The sequence below is a fragment of the Rhinolophus ferrumequinum genome, chromosome 17 (assembly GCF_004115265.2).
Source record: "Rhinolophus ferrumequinum isolate MPI-CBG mRhiFer1 chromosome 17, mRhiFer1_v1.p, whole genome shotgun sequence".
Classification (NCBI taxonomy): Eukaryota; Metazoa; Chordata; class Mammalia; order Chiroptera; family Rhinolophidae; genus Rhinolophus; species Rhinolophus ferrumequinum.
Genome location: NC_046300.1, coordinates 24,692,206 through 24,716,071, shown reverse-complemented (window position 1 = coordinate 24,716,071; position 23,866 = coordinate 24,692,206). Strand labels below are relative to the sequence as shown.

Below are 23,866 nucleotides of genomic sequence, written 5' to 3'. Positions count from 1 at the left end.
GGTAGCCAGTACTTATTTGTAATTAGTTCCATTAAACTCCTAAAGACATTATTTTCATAGATGTAATAGCAATCTTCAGTCCAATCTTTGTTAAAAGGTTACAAATTCCAGATCAAAAGGGTCTGAATGAATGAGAACATATTACATCACATTTCCAAAAATCAGTCTTGTAGCTATAAGGCCTTGGGACCTTAGAAATGACTTCTTTCCAATGGATGTATCATCTTTTAGCAGGCTTTTAGCAGGCTTTTAACAAGCTTCTGCTTTTAGTGGGGTTCTGCTAAGTGTTTCTTAATTTCATGCACAAAAAGTAGGGAATTTGCATGGAAAATAATTCCACTAGAAACATGGGGCACTTTAGTTTGAAACTGAGCTAACACGTTGATTTTTGGGGCTTAGGGTAAAAGGTTAGGAGGAGGGAAGGAAAGGAGAGGAAGTAAGTTGGGTGATGAAGGAGAGAAGACTGAATTGATTTTATAAATTTTAATACAATTTTTTGCTTTAGGGCTTACATCTTGTGATAATTTAGTTTTAAATGTAAAAGGTAAATAAACCATTTAACAAGGAAAAATTTAAAAAGTCCTTCCCCTGACTTATATACTTTCTCATTTATAAAACATCAGTTGAATGCTGGATATAACACTGGGTTAAGCTTTATTTACCTTCATAGTACACTTTATTTTCTAGGCTAGGTTGTTGGACCAAAAGCTATTTGCCAGAAAGCGCGTCCTAATTTTGATGATGAAGGTTGCAAGTAGGCAAATTTAGGCTCACTTTCAGGAAGTGAACTGACTGTTGATCACTGGTGTATTCTCGCCAAAGTATCTCCTGAAGATGGGTCTGTAGAGCATAAAATTAGCTGATGGATGACCAGAATTTACTTACTGACTGCAGGCTGTGCAGAAAGCCATTTGGATAATTTCAGAGCATAATTAAATCTAAGTAGTCTCAAAGATATTCCCTAACGAACCCCTTAAAAGGGAACATATTCACTCAGATTATCAGTGGCGGACAGCCTAGGATAGAGTGAACTCTGTCTCTTCAAATACTGGAGATAAAACAGGAGGAGAAATAGTTATTTCTTGGGATGATAACCTATTATAAAATATCTATTTATTTTAAAACGCAAAGTGAGAATTCTATTAATTTCTTTTTGTTTTATTAATTATCGCCCTGTTTAAAAAAACCAGACATCACATTCTCCCCAAACTTCATTTAGTTATTTTTGATTTGGGAAAAAAAAAAAAATTAGTTCTTGAACATGCCCAAAAATGAAGAGGACAAGCAGACACCTGGATGATCATAGGCCATGAACGTCAGAATTGGGTTTTAATTTGGACTTAAACTTAATGTTGCTTTCTGGTGGAATCTTGGGAGGGGACTGGAGCGCAATTACCTTGCAGCCTTCACACGTGATGCAGCGGTAGTGATACCCGGTAGCTTTGTCACCACACACCACACATAGCTCGTCCTTGTCTAAGTAACTGGGGATATACCCTGTGAAGGAGGAAAACAGAGGAAGGTGAGACACCATGTTAAACTCAAAGACACCGTCGCTAGGAGGAGGATAAGGAGAGGGCAGGAGGTAAGGTGGGTGAGGGAGGAGGCAAGACTGACTTGTTTTATACATTCTCATACAATTTTTGCTTTAGGGTTCACATCTCATGAGCATTTAGTTTTAAATATAAAAGGTGAAGAAAACATTTAACAAGAAAAAATTTAAAAAATCTCTCCCTGACTGAATATACTTCCCCTGATACTTATTTAGTATCTTATCTCACACGTGCAGGGCTAAGAGTAGGCCCAGGGTTTCAGAAAGCCTTAGAAATAGGTATGATGCCTCTTGCTGTGCAGGCGGGAACAGACCCCAAGGCTGTTGAAGCCAAGGAACCATGCAGACAAGCCAGGAGGGCTCTGCGTACTGAACAACAAAATTTCTTTCCTAAGGCTCATTTCAGACCTTGTTCTCAGGAGACTTGATCTACTTTGGGATTGAGCCACCATGCAGGTAAATTCAGAAAACTCTAGCCAGAAAGGTCCTGGGAGATCATCACGTACTCATGAGGTGAACAGGCCTTCAGGAGTTTGGCCTTCCCAGGGTCACCCTCGAACTCAACAGCAGAGACGCAAACCTAGATCTCCTGAAGTTTAGTCCTCCAGTATAAGTTATGTAGGTCTTTTACAAACAATACAGTTAACTCCAAGTAGAATGAATAAGGCCACCTAAAAATAAATCCAGTAAGCTTGTGATATTATGATATACAATCCAACAACGCCAGGTAGTGTGAAATAATAGAGGTTCTATTTATTAACAAAGAAAGAAAATCCATCCATGGGCGACTCTCTTGTTAGGGTATTATTAGTTAAAATTCCTTGACCTAGGAAGCTAAAGTTAAAAAACAAAAACAGAGCAGACTACCTCCCACCTGTCTTTGCCTCTTTCCCTTCACTTGTTCACGATATCCAAACACAAGAAACTGATTCAGAAGGGTAAATTCAGTTTCATATGTATCATCGGTTTACCACAAAAGCACATAGCTTTAATAAGACCAAAAAATCAAAACAAGGTCTGATTTGTTGGGATGTGGAGAATGGAGGAGCTGAGAAAACAAAGTCATTCTTATTTCTGGTCATGGTCCCTTATGAAGTTCTTTGATTCAATAAACTCTTATTGGTTTCAATAAAGATTAGCCAGGTTGAAATGACAGATGATTTACTATATATATTACCATGACATTTTCATAGATCTTTTGTTAAACTAGGTCACTGAAGGCTTACTTTTCAGGAAAAAAAGCCATAAGGAAAACAGAAGAAAATGAACCCTTTTCACAGTTTCTTAGAAATTGCTTTGCTGAGACTTTATTTCAGAAAAATGTCCCTTCTTGGGAGAGAGATAAATGACTTCAAAGTGAGATTTGGTCATGCACAGGATTATCTTTTTAAATATCACAGCTTTTCTTGGTTTACTTCTGCATCATGGAAACCATGAGTCATCTCTTGAGTTTGCTTCAGTGGTTTTAAAACTCTCATCAGACATTAAAAAACAAACAAACAAAACCAGAATTCTGGGAGATATCTGGGCAGAGAAAAGGGGGCCTGGAATGATTTGTGTGCTCATTCAAAAATTCATTTATTGATGAATTCAGAAAACTTTTATTTAGCATCTACTATGTGCTCAGCACCACGTTTGGTGCTGAGACTATCAAGACAAATAATACACAGTTTCTTCCTTTGGGAAACATGTGTGTAAGCAACTGAGTCTTGTATTTCCAGTCCTGGTCATTTCCCAATGAGAGAATAAAAGGTGAAAATGAAGGAAAGAATACGAAAGATGCTCAACACCATTGCAAGGAAAGGCGAACCCAAACCATAATGAGATACCACTTGACATCCTCTAGGATGGTTATAATAAAAATGACAGAAAATAATAAATGATAGTGAGAAAATGGAAAAATTGGAATGCTCATATATTGCTGGTAGGAATGTAAAATGTGCTTTGGAAAACAGCTGGCAGTTCCTCAAAAGGTTAAACATAAAGTTACACATACCACCCAGCAATTCCAGTCCTAGGTCTCTACCCAATAGAATGGAAAACACATGTTCATACAAAAACTTGTACATGAATGCTCAAAGCAACAGTATTCATAATATCCAAAAGGTGGAAACAACCCAAATGTCCAGCCAATGATGAACGGATAAACAAAATGTGGTGTAGCCATACAATAGAATATTATTCAGCCATAATACTGTTACATGCTACAACATGGATGAATCCTGAAAACATTATGCTAAATGAAATAAGCCAGACATGAAAGGCCATAAATTGTGTGATTCCATTGATATAAAACGTCTATAATAGACAAATTCATAGACACAGAAATTAGATTAGTGTTTGCTAAGGCTTGGAGAGAGGGGAGGATGGGGAATGACTGCTGAAGAGTACAACGTTTCTTTTCAGGGTAATGAAAAAGTTCTGGGATTGTATAGTGTTGATGGTTGCACAACTCTGTGAATATACGAAAAGCTATCGAATGAAAAATCATTGTTTTGTATGGACATATTTTGTATGCTTTGAATGGGTGAGTTTTATGGCATGTGAAATATGTCTCGATAAAGCTGTTATTAAAAAACAAAAGATGAAAGAAATAAAAGACATTCCCTTTGACAAACATTTATATAGGTATATGATTTGCCAAGCAATGTGCCAAGGATCTTAAGATGACTAAGGTTTAATTTTTGTGGAAGACTTCAGTGTAGTGGGGAAAACAGATAATAAGAGATCATCTGTGTTTCATGGGATAGGCGCTGGGATCGGGCTATGTCCAGCGTCGCGAACGGGAAATCTTTGAGAAGCCTTCCTTCCTACAGCCCAGCCCAAGTTCAGGTTGGGTGTTCCCGTACTTCCTCATGCTTCTCCAATAATAGCCCTTTATTATCTGCATTACAACGACCTACGAACTGTTTCTTCTTTTAGACCATAATCTCTAACTCGCTATAAATTTGTATAGTTGCAGCTAGAGGGCAGGGATCCTATTGTTCATGCGGAACCCCTGATGTCCAGCACTTGGTTCCTTTGATGGATGGTGTCACAGTTTTTCAAGATCCGTGCTATCGGCCAATGGCAAAGAACACAAGGGAGGAGGGTTATATCTGGAACCTACACATCGGAAGGCACGAAGGCTGGAGGTGTGTCTGAGATGGCTAACAGTCTCCGCAAGGGGTGGCAACGCAGATATGTGGTCCAAACTTCTGGTCTAATGAAAACTGCGTTAGAAAGTTTGATTTTTGGTAAAGAAACCAAGATTCCACTCAAATTAAAACGAAGAGATCCAGATTCAAGCTCATCCAGGACCTAGAGATCTGGGGAGATGCAAACTCCCTAGTCAACTAGATTTGGTCCTGATTTTTTTGACTCCGCTCTGATCACTAGGTTTAATATAGTGAGACAGGACTAAGGAGAGCTTAAGGGCAATACAATTTTCCCACACTGTAGAAATGAAAATCACTATGTCTAGACCACTTTGATTAAGATGCCATCACCAAAAGTGGGAATTTGAAGTCTGAATTTTATACAACTTGCTCAGTGTTTTACATTGGGCTATGTAAGTTACTCTCCATTACACTCAGAAGAGTCTTTGCATGCTGGTTAGGATTCCCCTTTATATGATCATAAATCCCACATCCCAAGGTTGCATACCACTGTCTTCCAGGTAACTGAGGGTACTGTAGCTCAAAGTCAATAAGAAATACTAACAAAACTTACAGAAAAACTCATTAGGCATTGATGCATTCCAAACACAGTTCTGGGGAGTCCATCCATATGAAGAAATGACATAAAAAATTCCAACAAGGCTCTGTGTCCAGAGAACTAACTAGTTATTAAATGTGTAGAACTGGGGGGCAGGTTATAGTGAAAATGGTCAGATACTCCGGATTTAACTAACATTTACCAATGGACTTCAGCGGTCAATCTTTATGAATCAAAAACAATGTGTTCATTAAATTCTTACAAAGTCCAGTTCATTTTTAAAAAATTGAAAGACATAAATTAGCAAAACGCAAATTAACCTATCAATTCTCCACCACAGAAATAACCACTGTAGCACTTTGGTGTTTCTTCATCTTAGATTAGTATGTGTGACTGTGTGTGTATAGGGCTTTGAAACATACACAACACAAAGTAACCTTTCAATGACAAAGTAACCCAATTATTAAAACACACACCTACTTGGTAAAGGCAGATGGAATATACATATTAATGTATATTAATGTTGTCAGGAAGGCTAGATCTTAACCTCTTATACATAGAGGTTATGCACAGTTGATCAGAGTAAGGACTTTTGAGTTCTTGGTATCAAGTGCAGATGGCAGAGATAAAAGAGAAAGAGGTACAAGTCATTTACTCATAATCTTATGTTGGGGAAGCAATTATAATACAATTGGACTCTGTGTTGCTTGTGTGACATACCCTGGGAGGGCCAGAGAACACTAACCAGAGTTAGAAAAATGCAGGTTCCCACATCATATCTCACCCTACTTCACCATGACCTGCCTGCTTTACCCTTTGGTGTTGGCAGTAGGACACTGAAGAGTTTCCTCCTCCCTGTAGCTCAACAATTTATGTAGATGGTTGAACTGTTTGACCTTTAAGGTTCTTGTGAAACTGGGATTCCACAAGTGGAATGGGCTCCTTCTGTTTTCTGACTACTAGTGTGATGGATACTTTGTTTTGCTTTCTTATTTCTCTTAAATTATCTTGGAGGGTGGATGAATAAGTGATTAAATATGTCTTTAGTTAAATCATTGAAACTCCTATAGAAACATCCGTTTAAGTTGGTAGCAGTTACTCACTTACATGATCATACTGGTACACCCCATCCATCTTTTTCTTTTCTCTAAAATATTAACGTTGGAACCATCTTATTTACCCAAAAAAGTCATCACAGGCAATGGCACATCAATAATTATGCCCAGGTCCATTATTCATCATTAAATAATTTCCATCAGGGAGTAACATCCCACACATAATGAATAGATAGGTGGGGATTCTCTTAAGGTTACTGAATATACTTGACAACATCACGGGCTAACCAATTCTCCTAGAGAACTTAACCATTTCTTGCTCTCCTAACTCAGTGTCTCCATCTTTTTTCCTTTCTCATGATCACCAAATGAATCACATGCTGGCAATATGCCCAGCTAAGGAAAATGTACATGGAGTGCTAGTTCAATTGCAGGAGTGGACACTAAATGGATGTCAGTATTGGGTTCTGTCTTGAAACAAATACGAGAAACACAACCCTAGAAGTCACAACGCTCATCTGAGAATTGTCTCTGCAAATTGTATCAGGTGACTGTTAAAGAAGCATGGTTAATAACACCCCAGAAAACAATTAAGACCCATAGTGATATGTGATAGTCCAAGGATGATATATTTTCCCCAGCTCTTATATACTTCAAATGCATCACCTTTTAGACTAATATAAACTATGCTGCCACTTATCAAGGATATTATTATGAAAGGAAACTCCATCTGTTTGTTCAACAAAGGACTTGGAGATTTTTATTTAGCTGACACTTGGCAATGTCTGATTAACTGATAAGTATTATCCTGCATATAAAACAGGTTGACATGGTAAAATGTTACCAACATTTTTTTAAACCATTTTTGTTAGCAGCTAAATTAATGTATAGTTCACTTACCATACAATCCACGACTTTTAATATTTTCACAGAATTTTGAAATCATTACTATAATCAATTTTAGAAGATTTTCATCATAGCCAAACGAAACCTTCTACCTTTACAAGTCACCCCCCATTCCTTCTATCCCCTCTACCCGCTCTGCCCTAAGAAACCACTAATTTATGTTTCTCTATAGATTTACCTGTCCTGGAAATTTCACATAAATGAAATCATACAAAATGTGGTCTTTTGAGACTGGCTTTCCCCCAGCATAATATTTTCAAAGTTTATGCATGTTTCAGCTAACCTTAATTTAAAAACCTTGATTCCCAAAGGGACTTAGTATATGGGAGGGGAAAGTTGTGTACATTTGCACTAGAAATCATGCAACAACTAGTAAGCTTAGCTTTTTAGTTTGCACTAGATTCAAGGCTTTCCTGTGTATGTGTAAAATCAGAAGCCTGGCTAGTTTAATTCTTTTGAGTGAATTATAACAGCATTTCAGGTCCCAGGAGAAAAAACACTGGCACCTCTTGTCACCTTGGCAGACATAGCCCTTAGGGAATAGATTAGAACATAAGGCAGATTAATCTTGATGGTAGATGAAAAGTAAAAGGTGCTGCTTAGATCTAACAGAAGGGGAGAGGAACTGAGTTCAGAGACCATTTACAATCTGGCTGATCTGACCTTCTGTATAAGACCACTTGCTGGCAGAAACAGTCCTGGCATCTAAAAGGAGCAGTGGGATTTCCAGTCAAGATGGCAGAGTAGGTAAACTCTGTGCTTACCTCCTCTCATGATCACATAAAAATTACAACTAAACTGCAGAATAACCATCATTGAGAATCACCTGAAGTCTAGCTGAACTCAAGCCCTACAACTAAGGACATATAGAAGAAGCTACCTTGAGACTAATAGGAGGGGCAGAGATGCAAAATGGGCTGAACTCACACCCATGTGTGACCATTAAAAATCAGGAGGGATATCTCGGCAGCAGAGGTCCCCCGGAGGACTGAGTGGTCCTACTGTCACACCAGGCTCCCCAGCCCAGGGTTTCAGTGCCAGGGATAGAAGTCTCCATAACTTCTGGTTGTGCAAACTAGTGGAGATTATGGCTGAGTGAAACAAGGGTGGCTTCAGTCCCAGATCCACACATGGACTTACTCACTAATGGACTCACCTGCTCTGAGCTCCAGTAGTAGGGCAGCAGCTGGAAAGGTGCCAGGAACATATAGGGAGGAAGTGAAGTGTTTGGCTTAGGAAGAGGGCAGGAGGGGCAGCTGTCTCCCAGACAGAGGAGCTGACAGAAGCCATTGTTTCTTTGTTGAGCCCTCCCCCATCCCAGGGTGGAGACTCAGCCAGCCACCATATCTGAGTCTCCATCAGTTTGTCTAATACCAGTCATTAGACCCTCCCTGGAGATAATGAGACCCTGCCCCACCCAACTTTTTGGCACTCCCAAGCTGCTTCCAGTGTTTTTTTTCCCATACAAACCACCTGCCTTGGCTCATGCTGCAGACTTTCTTAAAGTCTCTCAAAGGTTCACAAAACCAAAAGAAGCAGCACCTGTCTTGTGTGTCCCATACGTCTGTCTGAGCAACCCTAAGCCTAGTGACACTTTGCCTTTGTTCATGACTTGGCCTCTCGAGGCATCTCCAAGTACAGCACGGTTGGTGGCCATCTGCAGAGTGCTTTGTGGCTCATGCCAGGCAGGGCACAGGATGTGGCTGAACTTCACCAGCAATGGGTCCCCTCCCAGGAGGCCCTGGGGCTGGCATGCCCAGTGGCCAACTTTAGACTGAGCTGGAGCATCACCTGTCACCCTCCAAGGATGACACACCTAAAGGGCAGACTGGGCAGGCACCAGAGCCCTGCTAAAGCAAATTTTGCTCTGTAGGGTCAGTCCCTGTACCACAAACTCTCCACTATAGTCACAGCCAGACCTCACAACTAATGAGCCTGAGGGTCAATCCCTCCCACTGACATACAAACAGCAATCAAGGCTCAACTATAACAGGAGGGCACACACAACCCACACAAGGGATAAACCTGGAGTACCTGGCTCTAGTGACCAGGGAGACTGCCACTGGGCCACACAGGACACCTAATACATAAGGCCACTCTACTAAGACCAGGAGGCATAGCAGCCCTGCCTAATACATAGAAACAAATACAAGGAGGCAGCCAAAATGGGGAGACAAAGAAACATGTCCCATAGAAAAGAACAGAGCAAAGCTCCAAAAAAAGCACTAAACAAAATGGAGACAAGCAATCTACCAGATGCAGACTTCAAAACACTGGTTATAAGGGTGCTCAGTGATAAGGGAGAACTACAACAAAGAGATAGGAAACATAAAAATGGAGATACCATGTTTTCCCGAAAATAAGACCTAGCTGGACCATCAGCTCTAATGTGTCTTTTGGAGCAAAAATTAGTATAAAAAATATATTGTATATTATATTATAAAAATTGTAATATAATAAAAATTAATATTATATTAAAATAAGGTCTTATATTAATTTTTGCTCCAAAAGATGCATTACAGCTGATGGTCCGGCTAGGTCTTATTTTTGGGGAAACATGGTAGACAACATTAAAAAAAAAAGTCAGAAATAAAGAATACAATAACTGAAATGAAGAATACATTAGAGGGAATCAATAGGAGATTAGATGAAGCACAGGATCAAACCAGCAATTTAGAAGATAAGGTAGCAGAAAACACCTAATCAGAACAGTAAAAAGAAAAAAGAATCCAAAAACATGAGGAGAGTTTAAGGAGCCTCTTGGACAATATCAAGCATACCAACATTCACATCATAGGGGTACCAGAAGGAGAAGAGACAGAGCAAGGAATTAAAAACCAATTTAAAGAACTAATGATGGAAAAGTTCCCTAACCTAAAGAAGGAAATAGACATACAAGCCCAGGAAGCACAGAAAGTTCCAAACAAGATGAACCCAAAAAGGCCCTCACCAAGACACATGATAATTAAAATGCTGAAAGTTAAAGACAAAGAGAGAATCTTAAAAGCAGCAAGAGTAGAGCACTTAGTTACATACAAAGCAACTCCCATAAGACTGGCAGCTTATTTCTCAACAGAACTTTTCAAAATGATGAAAAACAAGGACCTACAACCAAGACTATCCAGGAAAGCTATCATTTAGAATTGAAGGACAGATAAAGAGCTTCCCAGACAAGAGAAAGCTAAAGGAGTTCATCACCAAAAAACCAGTATTACAAGAAATCTTAGAGGGACTGCTTTAAGATGAAAAAAACAAAAAAGATAAAAAATATGAATAATAAAATAGCAATAACTACTTATCTATCAACACTTATTTTTAATGTAAATGGATTAAATGCTCCAATCAAAAGACATGGGGTGGCTGAATGGATAAGAAAACACGACCCTTACATATGTTGCCTACAAGAGGCTCACTTCAGATCAAAAGACACACACAGACTGAAAGCAAGGGGATGGAAAAAGATATTTGATGAAAATGGAAACAAACAAACAGAAAAAATGAGGTAGTAATACTTACATAGATAAAATAGATTTTAAAACGAAGGCTGTAATAAGAGACAAAGAAGGGCCTAGTAATCCCATTTCTAGGTATTTATCCAAATAAACCCAAAACACTACTTCGAGGGGACGTGTGCATCCATATGTTCACAGCAGCATTATTTATAATAGCCAAGATATGAAGGCAATCCGGGTGTCCCTGAATGGATGAATGGATAAAGAAGAGGTGGTACATATATACAATGGAATATTACACAGCCATAAAAAAGAAGGAAATCTTGCCATCTGTGACAACATATATGGACCTAGATTGCACTGTGCTGAGTGTAGTAAGTCACACAGAGAAAGACAAATGTCATATGATTTCACTTATAAGTGGAATCTAAAAAACAAAATAAACAAACAAAACAGAAACACATCATAGGTGCAGAGAACATTTTGATGGTGGGTGAAAGGGGAAGTGATTAAGAAGTACAAATTGGTTGTTACATAGTAATCATGGGGATGCAGGGAATAGCATACGGAATATAGTCAATAATTTTGTAATATCTATGTATAGTGTCAGATGGGCACTAGATTTATTGGGGTCATAGATGGGAAGGGGATGGGGAGAAGGGTGAGAAAAGTGAAGGGATTAAGAAATACAAATTGGTAATTACAAAATAGTCATGGAGATGTAAAGTAAAACACAGGGAATATAATCAATAATGTAGTAATAACTATGTATAATACCAGGTGGTACTAGACTAGTCAGGAGGATCACTTCTTAAATTATATAAATGTGTAATCACTATGCTGCACACTGAAATTAATATAAAATAACATTGAATGTCAACTGTAATTGAAAAATTAAAAAAGAAGGGAAAATGTAAAAGGGAATAAGAGGTTCAAATTTCAGGTATAAGACAAATAAGTCATGGGGATGTAATGTACAGCACAGGAAATATAGTCAATAATACTGTGATAAAGTGGTACGATGTCACATGGTTGTTGGATTTATCCTGGTGATCACTTCTTTAGGTATATAAATCTTGATTAGCCATGGTGTACACCTGAAACTGATATAACATTTTATGGTAGCTATATTTTAATAAAAATCTAAAAAAAATTTTTAAAAAAGGAGCAGTGGGTATCATTGGTAGTGGCAAATACTTTGGACAGTTCAGAGAGGTGAAGAAGGTCCATGTTGCTGATTCATCAACTTAGAGCCAGCAAAGAACCCTGAATATTTTGAGTCAGGACATTAGATGAAACTATATTTTAGCTCCCTTAAGGAAGCTAAGTCATTAGGATGTTTAGTTATTCTTCCAGTTTTACAATGAACCTCCTCAATATATCCCACAGCTCAGACCCTTCTTAATTAAGTTTTTTTCCCCATTGGCACTTTCATCCCTATGCCCTCTATTTACTTAAAAAAATCTTGAATGGGCCATCTCTTAGCTTCTTCCCATTATACTAATCCTCATTCCTTTTACATTTAATTCTTGGTATTATGTACCAAGTTTTGCATCCTATTAATCTTTAACCATTTGATAAACACTATATCCATCCATCCATCCATCATCCGTCCATCCATCCATCCATCCATCCATCCATCCATCCATCCATCCATCGTCCTTTATTTATTTGTTTAACATACATGTATGGGCCTAGTGTGTAAGACAACAGGTAAAAACTTGAAACAGCATTAACTTGAAAGGTATTCTTTCATTGCTGTTCACAAATTCGCAGCAGGGCTGCCCCAGAGGTTCCCCCTTCACAAATTCTTTCCTCAGAAGAGCAACCGTCTTTCTGTCCTCCCTGTGATCCTCGTGGAATCACCGAGCATCTTTACTTTGCACTGTGCTCTTTGGCGGGCTGGGCACTTGAGGCTGGGGGACAGAAAACACTGGGTGTCTCAAATTTCCAAACGCTAGAGGACTGAGGGCTAGGAGGGAAAGGGAAGCAGAATGAGGGCCAGGTTGGAGGTGTTAATCGAGCAAAGGGGAGAGGACATGATGACAAAGGACTCTGGATTTCCAACATCTAGAAGTCTTAGGCTAGAAAAGGGGGCAAAGCAAGTTTCAGATGATTTCTTTTGACTCGAGACTTCCTGATACTGAAATATTTTAATTTTTAGGGCTTGGGCATGATATAGTTTTGTGCACAAAAAGAAGTCCCCCGCTCAATTTCCTTCTTCCTATCCCTGTAGACTCAAGTTCTTAGTAGCTGACATAACCTTTCAATTCACAATAAGAGCGAAAACACTTGCAGATACAAATTATTAGGTTGGTGCAAAAGTAATTGCTGTTTAAAAATGGCAAAAACTGCAATTTTTTTTGCACCAACCTAATACTAGGAAAGGGAATAGATTGGTATCAGTCCAAATCTTAATCAAAAGCGGGTACACACACTGGCAGTCTACAATGCTTGGCTTGCTGAGTGTTTAAAAAAAAAAGCTCAGCCAAATTTTTTAAGACTAGGAGATATCATATAAAATCCAGATTTCTTGCTTCATATGAAAAATTGGAAGCTCTGGCAACACTTAGCCCACATTCCCAAAAGGCAACAACCAACTGAACAGAGAAGGGCAGCTCACATCCTAAGAAAGAGTTACACTTCCTAGTTCTCCACGGTCAGCCCCACTCCCTGTTCGTGCCCCACTCTGAGGCTAAATATCACTTGCCGTTTATGTTTATTCCTGCATTATGTCTTCTTAAAGAAATGTTTCATAAAATTTTTATCTTTGTCAAAAGTGGGAAGACAAAAGTAATTCAAGAACAATGAAGGAGAATATAATTCTTTACGGAAATGAAAACTATTTTTTAAAACATACGAACGATGTATGTGCTGCTTGAAAAATTTAAATTAAGCAGTCCTTCTGAAACAACTGTGCCTCTCTCTCATCACTATCAGCTCTCTAGTGCTTGTAGTCATGAGAATTTCAGAATTCTGGTACTCATGAGACCATTTCTTGTTTTAAAAGAAGGGGATGGGTTAGAAAGCAAGAAGGTAAACTATATTAGAAGAGTTTGGGAAGGGGAGGAGAGGGGTAAAGGTCACCAGAAACTGGCACTAGCTGCCTTGGAGTTTGCTTTCAGCGTCAATTTATGGCATTGGGCTTACACAGAAGCACCCACAGTGACTTCATGTTTTGTATGTTTGAGAAAAACGTTTGCCTTTTTCTTTATCAGGATGAGATTCAAGGTTATAGCTCTAAAAATGTGGGCTATCAGCTCTTCAGCCTGATGTTATACGAAGGAAAAAGGGCAGCTGCATTTGTCATCAGGATAATGTCATGGCTGTCATACGCTGTGCTGGGCTCCCTGCAGGTGTACCCTACAGTCATGGTAGGTGTGAATTTCAGAGTGTGAAGTAAACGAGGTTGTTACTAACTTCCTGGTGCTTATGTTCTAGGCAGACAGGACATAAACAAGCATATATGTTGAAGAGAACCCATATTCGGACCATGAGAATGATCTGCAACACACATACGTAAGTATCGTGTTGCACGCATATATGTACAGAGGGTGTCAAAAAATGTATACACATTTTAAGGAAGGAAAAAACTGTATTAAGACTGTAATACTCAATATATACCAATAACGAAAGATGAATACAAGTCACGTTTGCCTTCTGCAATTACAAGACGGTCTCAAAGTGGTTACCATCAGCGTAATTTTAATATAGTTTTTTCCTTTCTTAAAATATGTATACTTTTTTTGGGCACCCTCTGTATATGTATGTTCAAGTGTTCTCCATTTTGAAATGACTCAATATGCAAAAATCTAAGATTTTCAAGACAAAAACTGAGGAAGGATTTTCATGTTACAAAAAGATCCTTTACAAAAGATCCATTACTAAAGATGGTCTCTAAATATAAGTTCTTTTAATGCAGTGGTTCTCAATCAGGGCTGATTTTGCCCCCAATGGGACATCTGACAATATCTGGAGACACTGTTGGTTGTCACATGGGGAAGGGGGTGCTGTGTGCTACTGGCATCCAGGGCATAGAGGCCAGGGACACTGCTAAACACCCTACAAGGCACAGGACAGCCCCCACCACAAGGAATTATCTGTCCCTAAATGTCAATAGTGTCAAGGTTGAGAACCTGTGGCTTCATACACTGTAAATATAACTTATTTTCTTTTAAAACAGACGATTTTAACAAATAATTCAGTGCTGTTGTATAAAACAAGGGGTACCTGCCTTTTAAGCCAGAGCAGGTTGAAAGAGGGTGTGGAGAATGTGGTGCTGATTAAATAGAAGGGGCCGATGGGCTGGGCACTGTTAGTGACCTGAAGTGAGGCAGGCTGGGATGGCAGCGTGCACACTGGGGTGTGGCTGGCAGTGGGTGGTAGCAGGGAAAAAAGCATCATTGGTTCAGGGATGGGGAGCAGTATGGCAGGGAGAGGAACACATGGAGAAACTGGCCAAGATACCGGGAACAGAGGATGTGGGCTGGAAGCACAAAGCCAGAACCAAAATGGAACTCTTTAGGGAAGGGAAGAGTTGGTGGAGTTAGTGTTTGATCTGACAGGTCATGGAAAAGGGTCTAAACCTTTGAGGAGGAGCCTTGTGGTGGGTGCAGGGGTCAGGGAAGAACTGCCACTGAGTGGCTGCAAGAAGAAGGCTTTGAGGGAGAAGAGGGGTTGACATGGAGAGAAGAGGATAGGACAGTATGGCAGGAAATATCTGCAGAAAGGGAAAGGGGGCCAGTTGGGGTGACTACTTGAAAGCACATTCTGGGAGTCTCCAGGAGAACTGAGGAAATTCTTAAAGCAGCTAGTAAAGAGGGATCTGAGATGTGAGTGGTACCAAGGACAGCGCACGGAAGCTCAGCCGGCAGGAGATCTGGAAACGGAAGAGTACAGATACTAATCGGGCACTGATACTTAGTATCAGCACAAGAAGATGGGGTCATAAAAGCTGGACCAGAGGAATGGGAGAGCAAGAAGCAACTGGACCTCAGGCTGAAAGCACTTGAATGCTGAGAGTTGAAAGAAAAACTTTTGAGTTTGTGGGAACATATTCATATGAGGTCATGGATGTGAAACCTTTATGCCAGAAATAAGCAGCATCCACAGTCTTTCCCAAGGCTGCCAGGTATCTGACTTCAGTTTCTTATAATGCCTTGGACTCTGGCTATTAGCTTTCATTGTGAGGGATGGCAATGGATGTTTTAGGATGAGGTTTGGGCATCTGATGAAATCTCTGAAGGATGTGCAGTTGACAAGACAGATGGCTAGTTCTCAAGAAAGAAAAGAAAGAAGATTCATGTTTTTGTCCACATTTGGACTAGGTTTGGAAACTACTACTGTTCCTGACTTTGTTTCCATTTCTGGGTGCTGAGAGGCACTTTCATTTAACCTTTTGACAGCAAATGTGTTCTGCATTTAAAGAAATGGTTCTGTTTTCTGGTGTGGTGTTGTCTCTTAATAGCATAGGGGTTGTAGTGCCTAATTTGGATTCCTAACTGTACATCAGCATGCTTACAATTACATAAGCATTGGAGGAAAATCTGCAGTCATATTAATCTCTTAAGTATTACATTTTAAAGATATGATGTCTGCAACACTTAATACATTGGGTGGACTGATCATATACGTGTTTAAATTAAACAAATTCAACTAGAGAGGAGGAGTAGAGATGGGAGAGAGACGGGGAGAAAAAGGAAGACTGAGGGAGAGAGAAGTGGAGGGCAGGTAAGAGGGAAGAAGACAAAGAGAAGGAGAAGAGGAGAAGGAAGAGAAGGGGAGGGAAAGGTTGAGAAACAGAAATTGAAATATTGTGTGATCACTTCATATTCAAGTTCATGGTTGGGAGTGATTATCCAGTGGGACTCATACATCTTCCCTTTTTAAAATTTCCTTTCCTGCCTGCCTGCCTCTCAGGAGACCAAGTACGATTCTAGCATTTAAGGGTACCTATTTCTCATGCAACAATTTTTTTTTTCTAGGAAGACTCTGAAACCTCCCTACCCCCAAGTCTACTGTATAGCAATCCTTCTCTAACTTTAAATGAGGCTAAGGAAATTCTAATTAGAGGTCTTATTTCTTTGGGCTTAACTCCTCTTTTTAATCCAATCCTCTTGATGTGGGTCACTTCAAACACCCCCCACCTTACCATTTAATTTCCATTTCTAATGTCTACACAATTATTCACATGAAGTCAACAGAGCTGCAGAACATGAAAAAAGATTTAGATTCCTGTCCTGGAGACAGAGGAGCAATGAAAACAGATGCAGAGAGACCAGTTTTATGAGGAGTTCCTGCTTCAGTTATTATTTTTTCTCTCTGCAACACACACAAAAAAATGTTGCTGTAGAACGAGAACATGTGTAATCAAAACCAAACCAAAACTGAACAGCACAAACGCACACCCCATCTCCTTGATCCCGGTTCCAAAGCAGGAAATGCTTTTTCTCTTGGACGCGATAACCCACTCAGATGCAAACACACTAGCCACTTTTTGGACATGCAATTCCTATAAAGATGGCACATACAATGTCAAGCAAAGAATCCAGTGGAGAAAGGTACCACAGGATAGACACTCCAGGGAAGGATTCTGTGTAAACAGACCCAGAGGCTGACTGGCAAAACTGCCCACAGAGCAGCCAGACTCAAGCTGTTTGGGGACCTTGGAATGTAACTGGAATTTCCGGTGGAAACAACCAGCCACTGCCCCTTCCCACCCCGCCCCCCAAATAAAAAAGATATCAATTTTAACTATGCCGAAACCATGGCCACAAAGAAGACACAATACCCTGGCTGCCAGTTCTCCTCCCCTTCGTCTGATTTCCACACTTACTCCCCTTCCTCCTGAGCCGGGGGAATCACAACTGGCTGTGATGACTGGCTTTTTAACACCACAAATCACGGCTATGTTACTTGAAAGACAGAAAATTAGGAGCTTGTATCTCCTGAGTGGTAGTTACAGTGCTTTTAATTTGTCTTCTAACTTTTAAACATTAAAAATGTGTTTTCTCATATTCTATATGAAAAATAAGAGAGACATTGTCTTCTGCATTTCACGCCTCCTCCATGTGAAAATTATATTGGCTGCCCCACCAATTCTGGAAGTTTAATTTTAGATTTGATTCAAGGAACTTGATTCAGACCTTCCCTTAGTTCATGTTCTCACTGCTTCAGGAACTTGATAACTTTCTTCCCTCTTGCTTATAAATACAAAAACAGAAAAACAACACTGAGAGAACTAAAGTCATTCCAGTCTACCGTTAAGATAACCAGTCTTAACAGTGGGTTCGCTAGCCTTCCTTTATTTCATTTACGTGTACCTATAATACACTTTTTGAAAACAAAATTATGATCCTTCTCTACATACTAGAAAACTCCAATTAAAGGCTAGAGAATAAGCTTTCCTTATAAAAATCAGGCAAAAGTTAAGACAGTTGCCTTATTGAAGAGTTTATAGAGCTGTAGTGACAGCAACAAACACAGATGAAGCAATTATGAAATTCATGAAAATAGATAAAAATCCAATTGGAATAATGAGGCCTGCTCCACTGAACACCTGTTTATAGTCTTAAGTTTGCCTTAAGGAGATACTACTGATGTCCTCCAACAACAAGAAAAATCAATAATGGATCAATATGGATAAATGTGTTGGGTACGACCTTTTGTCCTAAGAGGCAGCTAACAGCTGGGTTTAGTTTTGCTGGGATTTACTTAAAGACTTGTAACAATAAATAATGGCGCATTTAAGAATATTTGCTTGCTTTGATTTAGTGAGTTTGGCAGGTGGCAATGGCTTTTCAATGGCATATGGCTTTGAGAAATTACATCAATATATGCATACAATGTGTCTTAGCTTCTAGTTCATGCATCAAATTAATTAGTAAAGAATCCCTAGTTTAACATTTTATAATAAATATTCTCCAGCACTGATGGAAGAAAATATAGTGAAAAGACAAAAGAAAAAAGAGTAAAAGAGCATGAAAAGTTTTGCAGGAATTTTTAAGAAGAGTGAAATGCCCAAATAGAGGAGTAAAATGCCCAAAGAGAGAGACAGACAGCAATATTTTCTTATGATCCTACCACGTTAAGAACCACATACCCAGGCATGTCTAATGAGGCAATGTTAACATACTCTTTTCAAAGATAAATTACTTACAAGTATAATATTAAATGAAATAGAAAGCACTTACTCAATCTACCTCAAATGTTCCCATTAGGGGACATGGAGTGCCCCTTGGCAAGAAATGAGAAATTCTGATGCCCTTTAAGGGGATGTAAAACTAAACGAAAACACAGGTGAATGCGTCTGAATATGTTTTATGCTATAATATAATCCCCTTCATATTTCATTTATGGAAGCTAATAGAATAGCACAGAAAATATAAACACGGTATATGGCAAAAACTGCACAGGGATTCTAGTTTTAGCTTTTTTTTTTTCAGATTTTGTCTGTTTGCAAAACAGGCTACTTTTAATTATAGTCACATTGAAAAACAGCAAATGACAATTTTTATAGGAGCCGCAATGAAATAAACCACATTCTGTTTTAAGATAATTTCACAGAGAAATTGACCTTTTAAGATCAATGAGCATCGTATTCTTGCAAATTATAGAAATTTGTAAATTTGGTTTCCTATGCAATATCCTGTAGATCGTACACAGAAAAAATGGGTTTCTGGCATATTTGCATTAGAATTTAAGTTGCGGATATTTGAAAGCATTTTCTATCCAGTAGCTGCTACTAAGTTCCCTGAATACTACCTGTTTGCTTCTTTTGTTTTACTTTTTGGTAATACAAGAAATGTTCAATGGATAGAAAATTAAACCGCACTGTAAAGCCATAGTGTCTATTAAAATAAATGGATATCACACTTGTTTCAACATTGGATATTTTGAAGGATATTTCACTTACTTTCATATAGAGAGTTCGTTTGACATGATTCCAGACATGTCAAAATTTAGGGAGACAATGGCAATATAAAATGTACCAGTTTCTTTTTGAGTTTTATAGTCCTACAGTTTGGTGTGATTATAAGTAAATTCTTTACAGTTTATATGGATAAGTAAATACATTAAAATGAACATTTACAAATCCTAACATATCAACATTATAGTACCATCAAATATCCCTAAAATATTTTACTAGTTAACTAAAATAAACTTTTATATGAAGTGCCAAGAAAAAGTCAAATGAGTTTTTAATCTGAACCTGAACCGGGGAGAATTACCCCCCCCTTCAAACGCCACAGTGCCAATCCGTCCAGGGGAAGCCTTTTACACATTTTTTTTTTAGCAAAGAAGGGGACAATATTCACTCCAGGCAATATATAATATCGTGTAATATTATATATACACTGTATATAATACTGTTATATATATATTTTCTTTCTACGTATATGTGTGTGTACACACACACACACACACACACACACACACACACACAGAGTCTAAAAATATAACTCAATCCAGCTTTCATATATGAAGAAAAAGTGCTTGGAAATCTTTGTTGTTCACAGACCCTTTTCAATCACCTAGCAACCTCTCTTTACTGCTGTTTTTAATTTCGAACATTCAGTGTTCAAAGTCAAAGATTTAACTGAGCGGATGCAAACTGTAACTTTAAAACACAACGGAAAGAAACACGGAAACTTTTAACAAACGGAAGCAGAATGGTCCCTACCTTTTTTTTGAGAGTACGATGGTGACTGCCCTTGAGAAAAAGTAGGCTTTTCTTCAGTGAAATATTCAGGTTGGCTGTATTGATTCAGGGCCATGTCCAACTCAGAGTCCTTGCTTTTCAGCATGTTTCCAGGGTAACTACAGGTATAAGGCTGATTCACTGCCCAGGCCTGTTCCATATATATGTTGTTACTGGGCACAGCCTGAGCGTTGCAACCACTGTAACCCGGGCTATCTTCAAAATACGCGTAATAATCAGTGGCCTGCATGTAGCAATTGCTGCCAGCAGCTGGGTGCACTTCATATAGTTCTTGCATACAGTAGCTCATTTTGTTACCCTGGCTCAGTTTCTACTTTACATATACACACACTCTATGCATGCATTCACCAGCCCCATACACCCCGCGAGCCGGGCATATATGCCGAGAAGCGTACATCCATACACATGAAACAAGAAGGGAAGATGAATAAACACCACCACGAACACAGCAACCCAGCCTGCTTTACTTTGGAAGAGCACTTGATGTGCTAAAATCCTATTTAGTTTGAGGTGTCTTTTGAGCTCTCCTGCCATTCAAACATACTGGAAAGCAGATTTCTGACTCTCAGAGGTCTTAAGCTGTGAATGCAGCTAATTCCTGGGGAAGATGGCAGGCAGGAAGGGATGACCTCCACCCAGTCGGAGGAGTGACGAGAAGGTTCCTGCTGCTCCCAAACTGGGGAGATTCCTTTTATATGCTGTTTCAATCTCTTTCAACATGATTAGAAAATGATTACTCTTTCTGTCATCTTGGTTGACAACTTAAGCATGAAACATTATCAAGACATCTTAGAGAATATCCTCGGATACAGAGAAAATCCTAAAATCAATAATCTAGTTTATTAGCATGAACCAGAGAAAATCCAGTGGTAACGAGCCTGATGACTGACTCCAAAACATTAATCCAGTTGTACGAATGTTAGTGGTTAAATCTGTTGTTGAATGCTACTGATTGGCTTTTAATAGCAGGATCTAACCATCTTCCCAATGACGCACAGGTCCCGCAGGTTTTTGAAACGTGCCAAGGAAAACCACATTTGAAAATGCCGCTGGTGTCTGTGAAGAAGTTCTATTTTGTTCCTTGCAAGTGAGAATTTTCCACATCATTAGCACTAATCTACATGAGACCTAAAGCTTAAATTAACTTTGCTCATTCTGTCTTTATGTTTTGTTTATAAGTGCATGAGGGAGCGCTGTGCCAATACCCTTACACGAAGAACACCCCCTATTAGAACATTTCCCCCGTCTGTTAGTGCTTAACAGCACTCTTAAAAGTAATATGTGGAAAACTGTGTACATCCCTCATTTTATTCCCATTCAAATCTGCTTCTGAGATGATTTTGAAGCTTAATTGGGATTTAAGTAGTATTCACGCACTTGACATTTAAAGATAGTGATCCCAACGAGAAAAGCATTTTCTATGAGAATCACCACATCTTTTAACTAAGACGCTAACAAATATCAAGTTAGACCATAAATGTTTGTTGAGATGATTACTAAGGGTATTTTCTCCACGTGGATGGTGGTTAGCTTACGTATGTCCACATATAGACGTGCGTTCTAGGTGATGATTCAGTAAGAGAGGAAGCTGCTTTCTTTGAAGCTATGGGTTTTTCCTCTGTCTTCTGGGCTTCAGGTGGTTACATTTACATGTGGGTTCCTGCTGGCCCACAAATGTGTGACCTCGTTGGTATTTCCCTCCTAAGGGACCAAGGCAATGTAATGTAATATTCAACAGTGAGACCTCTGCTTTGGACACAAAGCTCCAGTCATTTGCAACATGGAATTCAGGGGCAGGGACATAAGATAGGAGAAAGGAGGGTATTATGATCACTATTACGATCACTCAATAAACATCTACGGGGTGTTTGTTAAGTACAAAGCAGGAGGTGGCAGGAGCAGAAATGGCTGTTCAAAAAGTCAATCGTGGTCCCTGCCACTAAATAGCTGAATAGCACATATATTCAATATACAGAGTCAAGTAGACCAGTGTCATGCAAGGGAGTCTTTAAGTGCTGACAATTTTATAAATGTAGTAAAGCAGCCATCGGTTCAAGGGAAGAAGGTGAAGAATTGGAGAACAATCAACAGATGAGACAAAATGAGGGAGGAAGCCCAGGCAGACCCAATGGAAATTTAGTAATAAGACTCCTCGAAAAACTGCAACAATAAAACAAGTAAAAAAAAAAAACTATTAAAATGAAAACAACTATAAAAATGAAATAACTATAAAAATGAAAAACTGAACTATAAAACAAGTAAAGGGTTTTTCTTTTGTTTTTTGTTTTTTTCCCCCCAAATTGGTACATTTGAACCTGGAAAATGAACTGCATCATCCTAGAAAGCATGAAAGTTACCATAAGGAATGAAGAACATAGCTAACATTTAAATAGTGTTTTTATGAGTACTCTCTGATTACTTTTAAAACAAATAAAAGATGTAGTCACAAGTGTTTTTTAAGAACACATACACATAACATTACAATTAATGTGTTCTCCCTACCGAAAATGTCAAAACATTTCATTGGAAGCAATGACTATTTTCTGAAAACCTCAGGAAAAAGGATCCAGGCCTTATGTTTTTTGTCTGATTTCACTTATTTATCTCAAATTTCCCAAAACTAATCTGAAAATTAACCTTTCAATAAAGCAGTTTTCTTTCCTGGCAAACATACTTGTTCCGAGCCCTCTTTTTCTGGTTAGAAATTGCATGTCAAATTCATCCACTTTTGCAGTTTTGCCCAGTGCATTTCCTGGCTCCCTGTCTATTTCACTGAAGGCAGAAATCCAAGCAATTTCTTGCTTTTCACCAGTAACAATATCAACTAAAGCCAGAGCCTCAACTTCCATTCCAAAGGAACACTTAAAAACTATTTTCCAAAATTGCTAAATGTGCTTGAAAAATCAGTTATTGTGCCCCAGAACTGGATATTAATACTGCAGTGAAAAAGGAAAGAATGGCTCCTGAAAAACTTTTTTTCTCTCAACGTTTACTAAATGTTTGGAAGACCCCTGAGAATCAACAACATTTTTATTGAATGAAAACCATCCCGAATTCCCTCAGAAGTCTTTGAATAGGAAAAAAGCTTCAGAACATATTTAAGAGAACCCATTGCCTTACTAATTTTTATCTTTTGGAGAAAACAGAACAAAACTTTCTGAAACGCACTCTTTGTACCAAGTGGTGCAATCCTTTACTTGTAGTAAATGCATGAAACTCTTATTACTGTCAGTTGGAAATGGAGTTCACCACTCGCATTGAATTTGAAATATGGCCCCTCACACCCGGATAGAAGTAATCACAGTGCTGTCACTTGTGATCCATCTGGCAGACTTCTTTGTAAAGTCGATAAAGCAATTTAAACATATTATGTGTCACCAATGAGGTGAGCTTCAGTAAGAGTGTTTTCTTATTTCCCTGGCTGACTATTCTAATTTACTTATTTAGAGAGAAGCTTGTTATTTGACTCCCAGTGCATCAAACT

The 23,866-nt window shown here is 38.8% G+C and overlaps 1 protein-coding gene across 21 annotated transcripts in view; it reads right to left on the bottom strand.

Annotated features, from left to right (window-relative positions):
- THRB (thyroid hormone receptor beta) overlaps positions 1-23,866 on the bottom strand; it is a 335,981-nt gene that overhangs the window by 25,490 nt on the left and 286,625 nt on the right. For 20 of the 21 annotated variants that reach the window (XM_033132157.1, XM_033132173.1, XM_033132156.1 and 17 more), the window contains one exon: positions 1,397-1,497. In XM_033132157.1, coding sequence (XP_032988048.1) covers positions 1,397-1,497 — 101 coding nt within the window. Of the gene's footprint in view, positions 1-1,396; positions 1,498-20,343; positions 20,777-23,866 lie in introns of those variants that run through there. The other variant, XM_033132151.1, reaches the window with a different exon arrangement.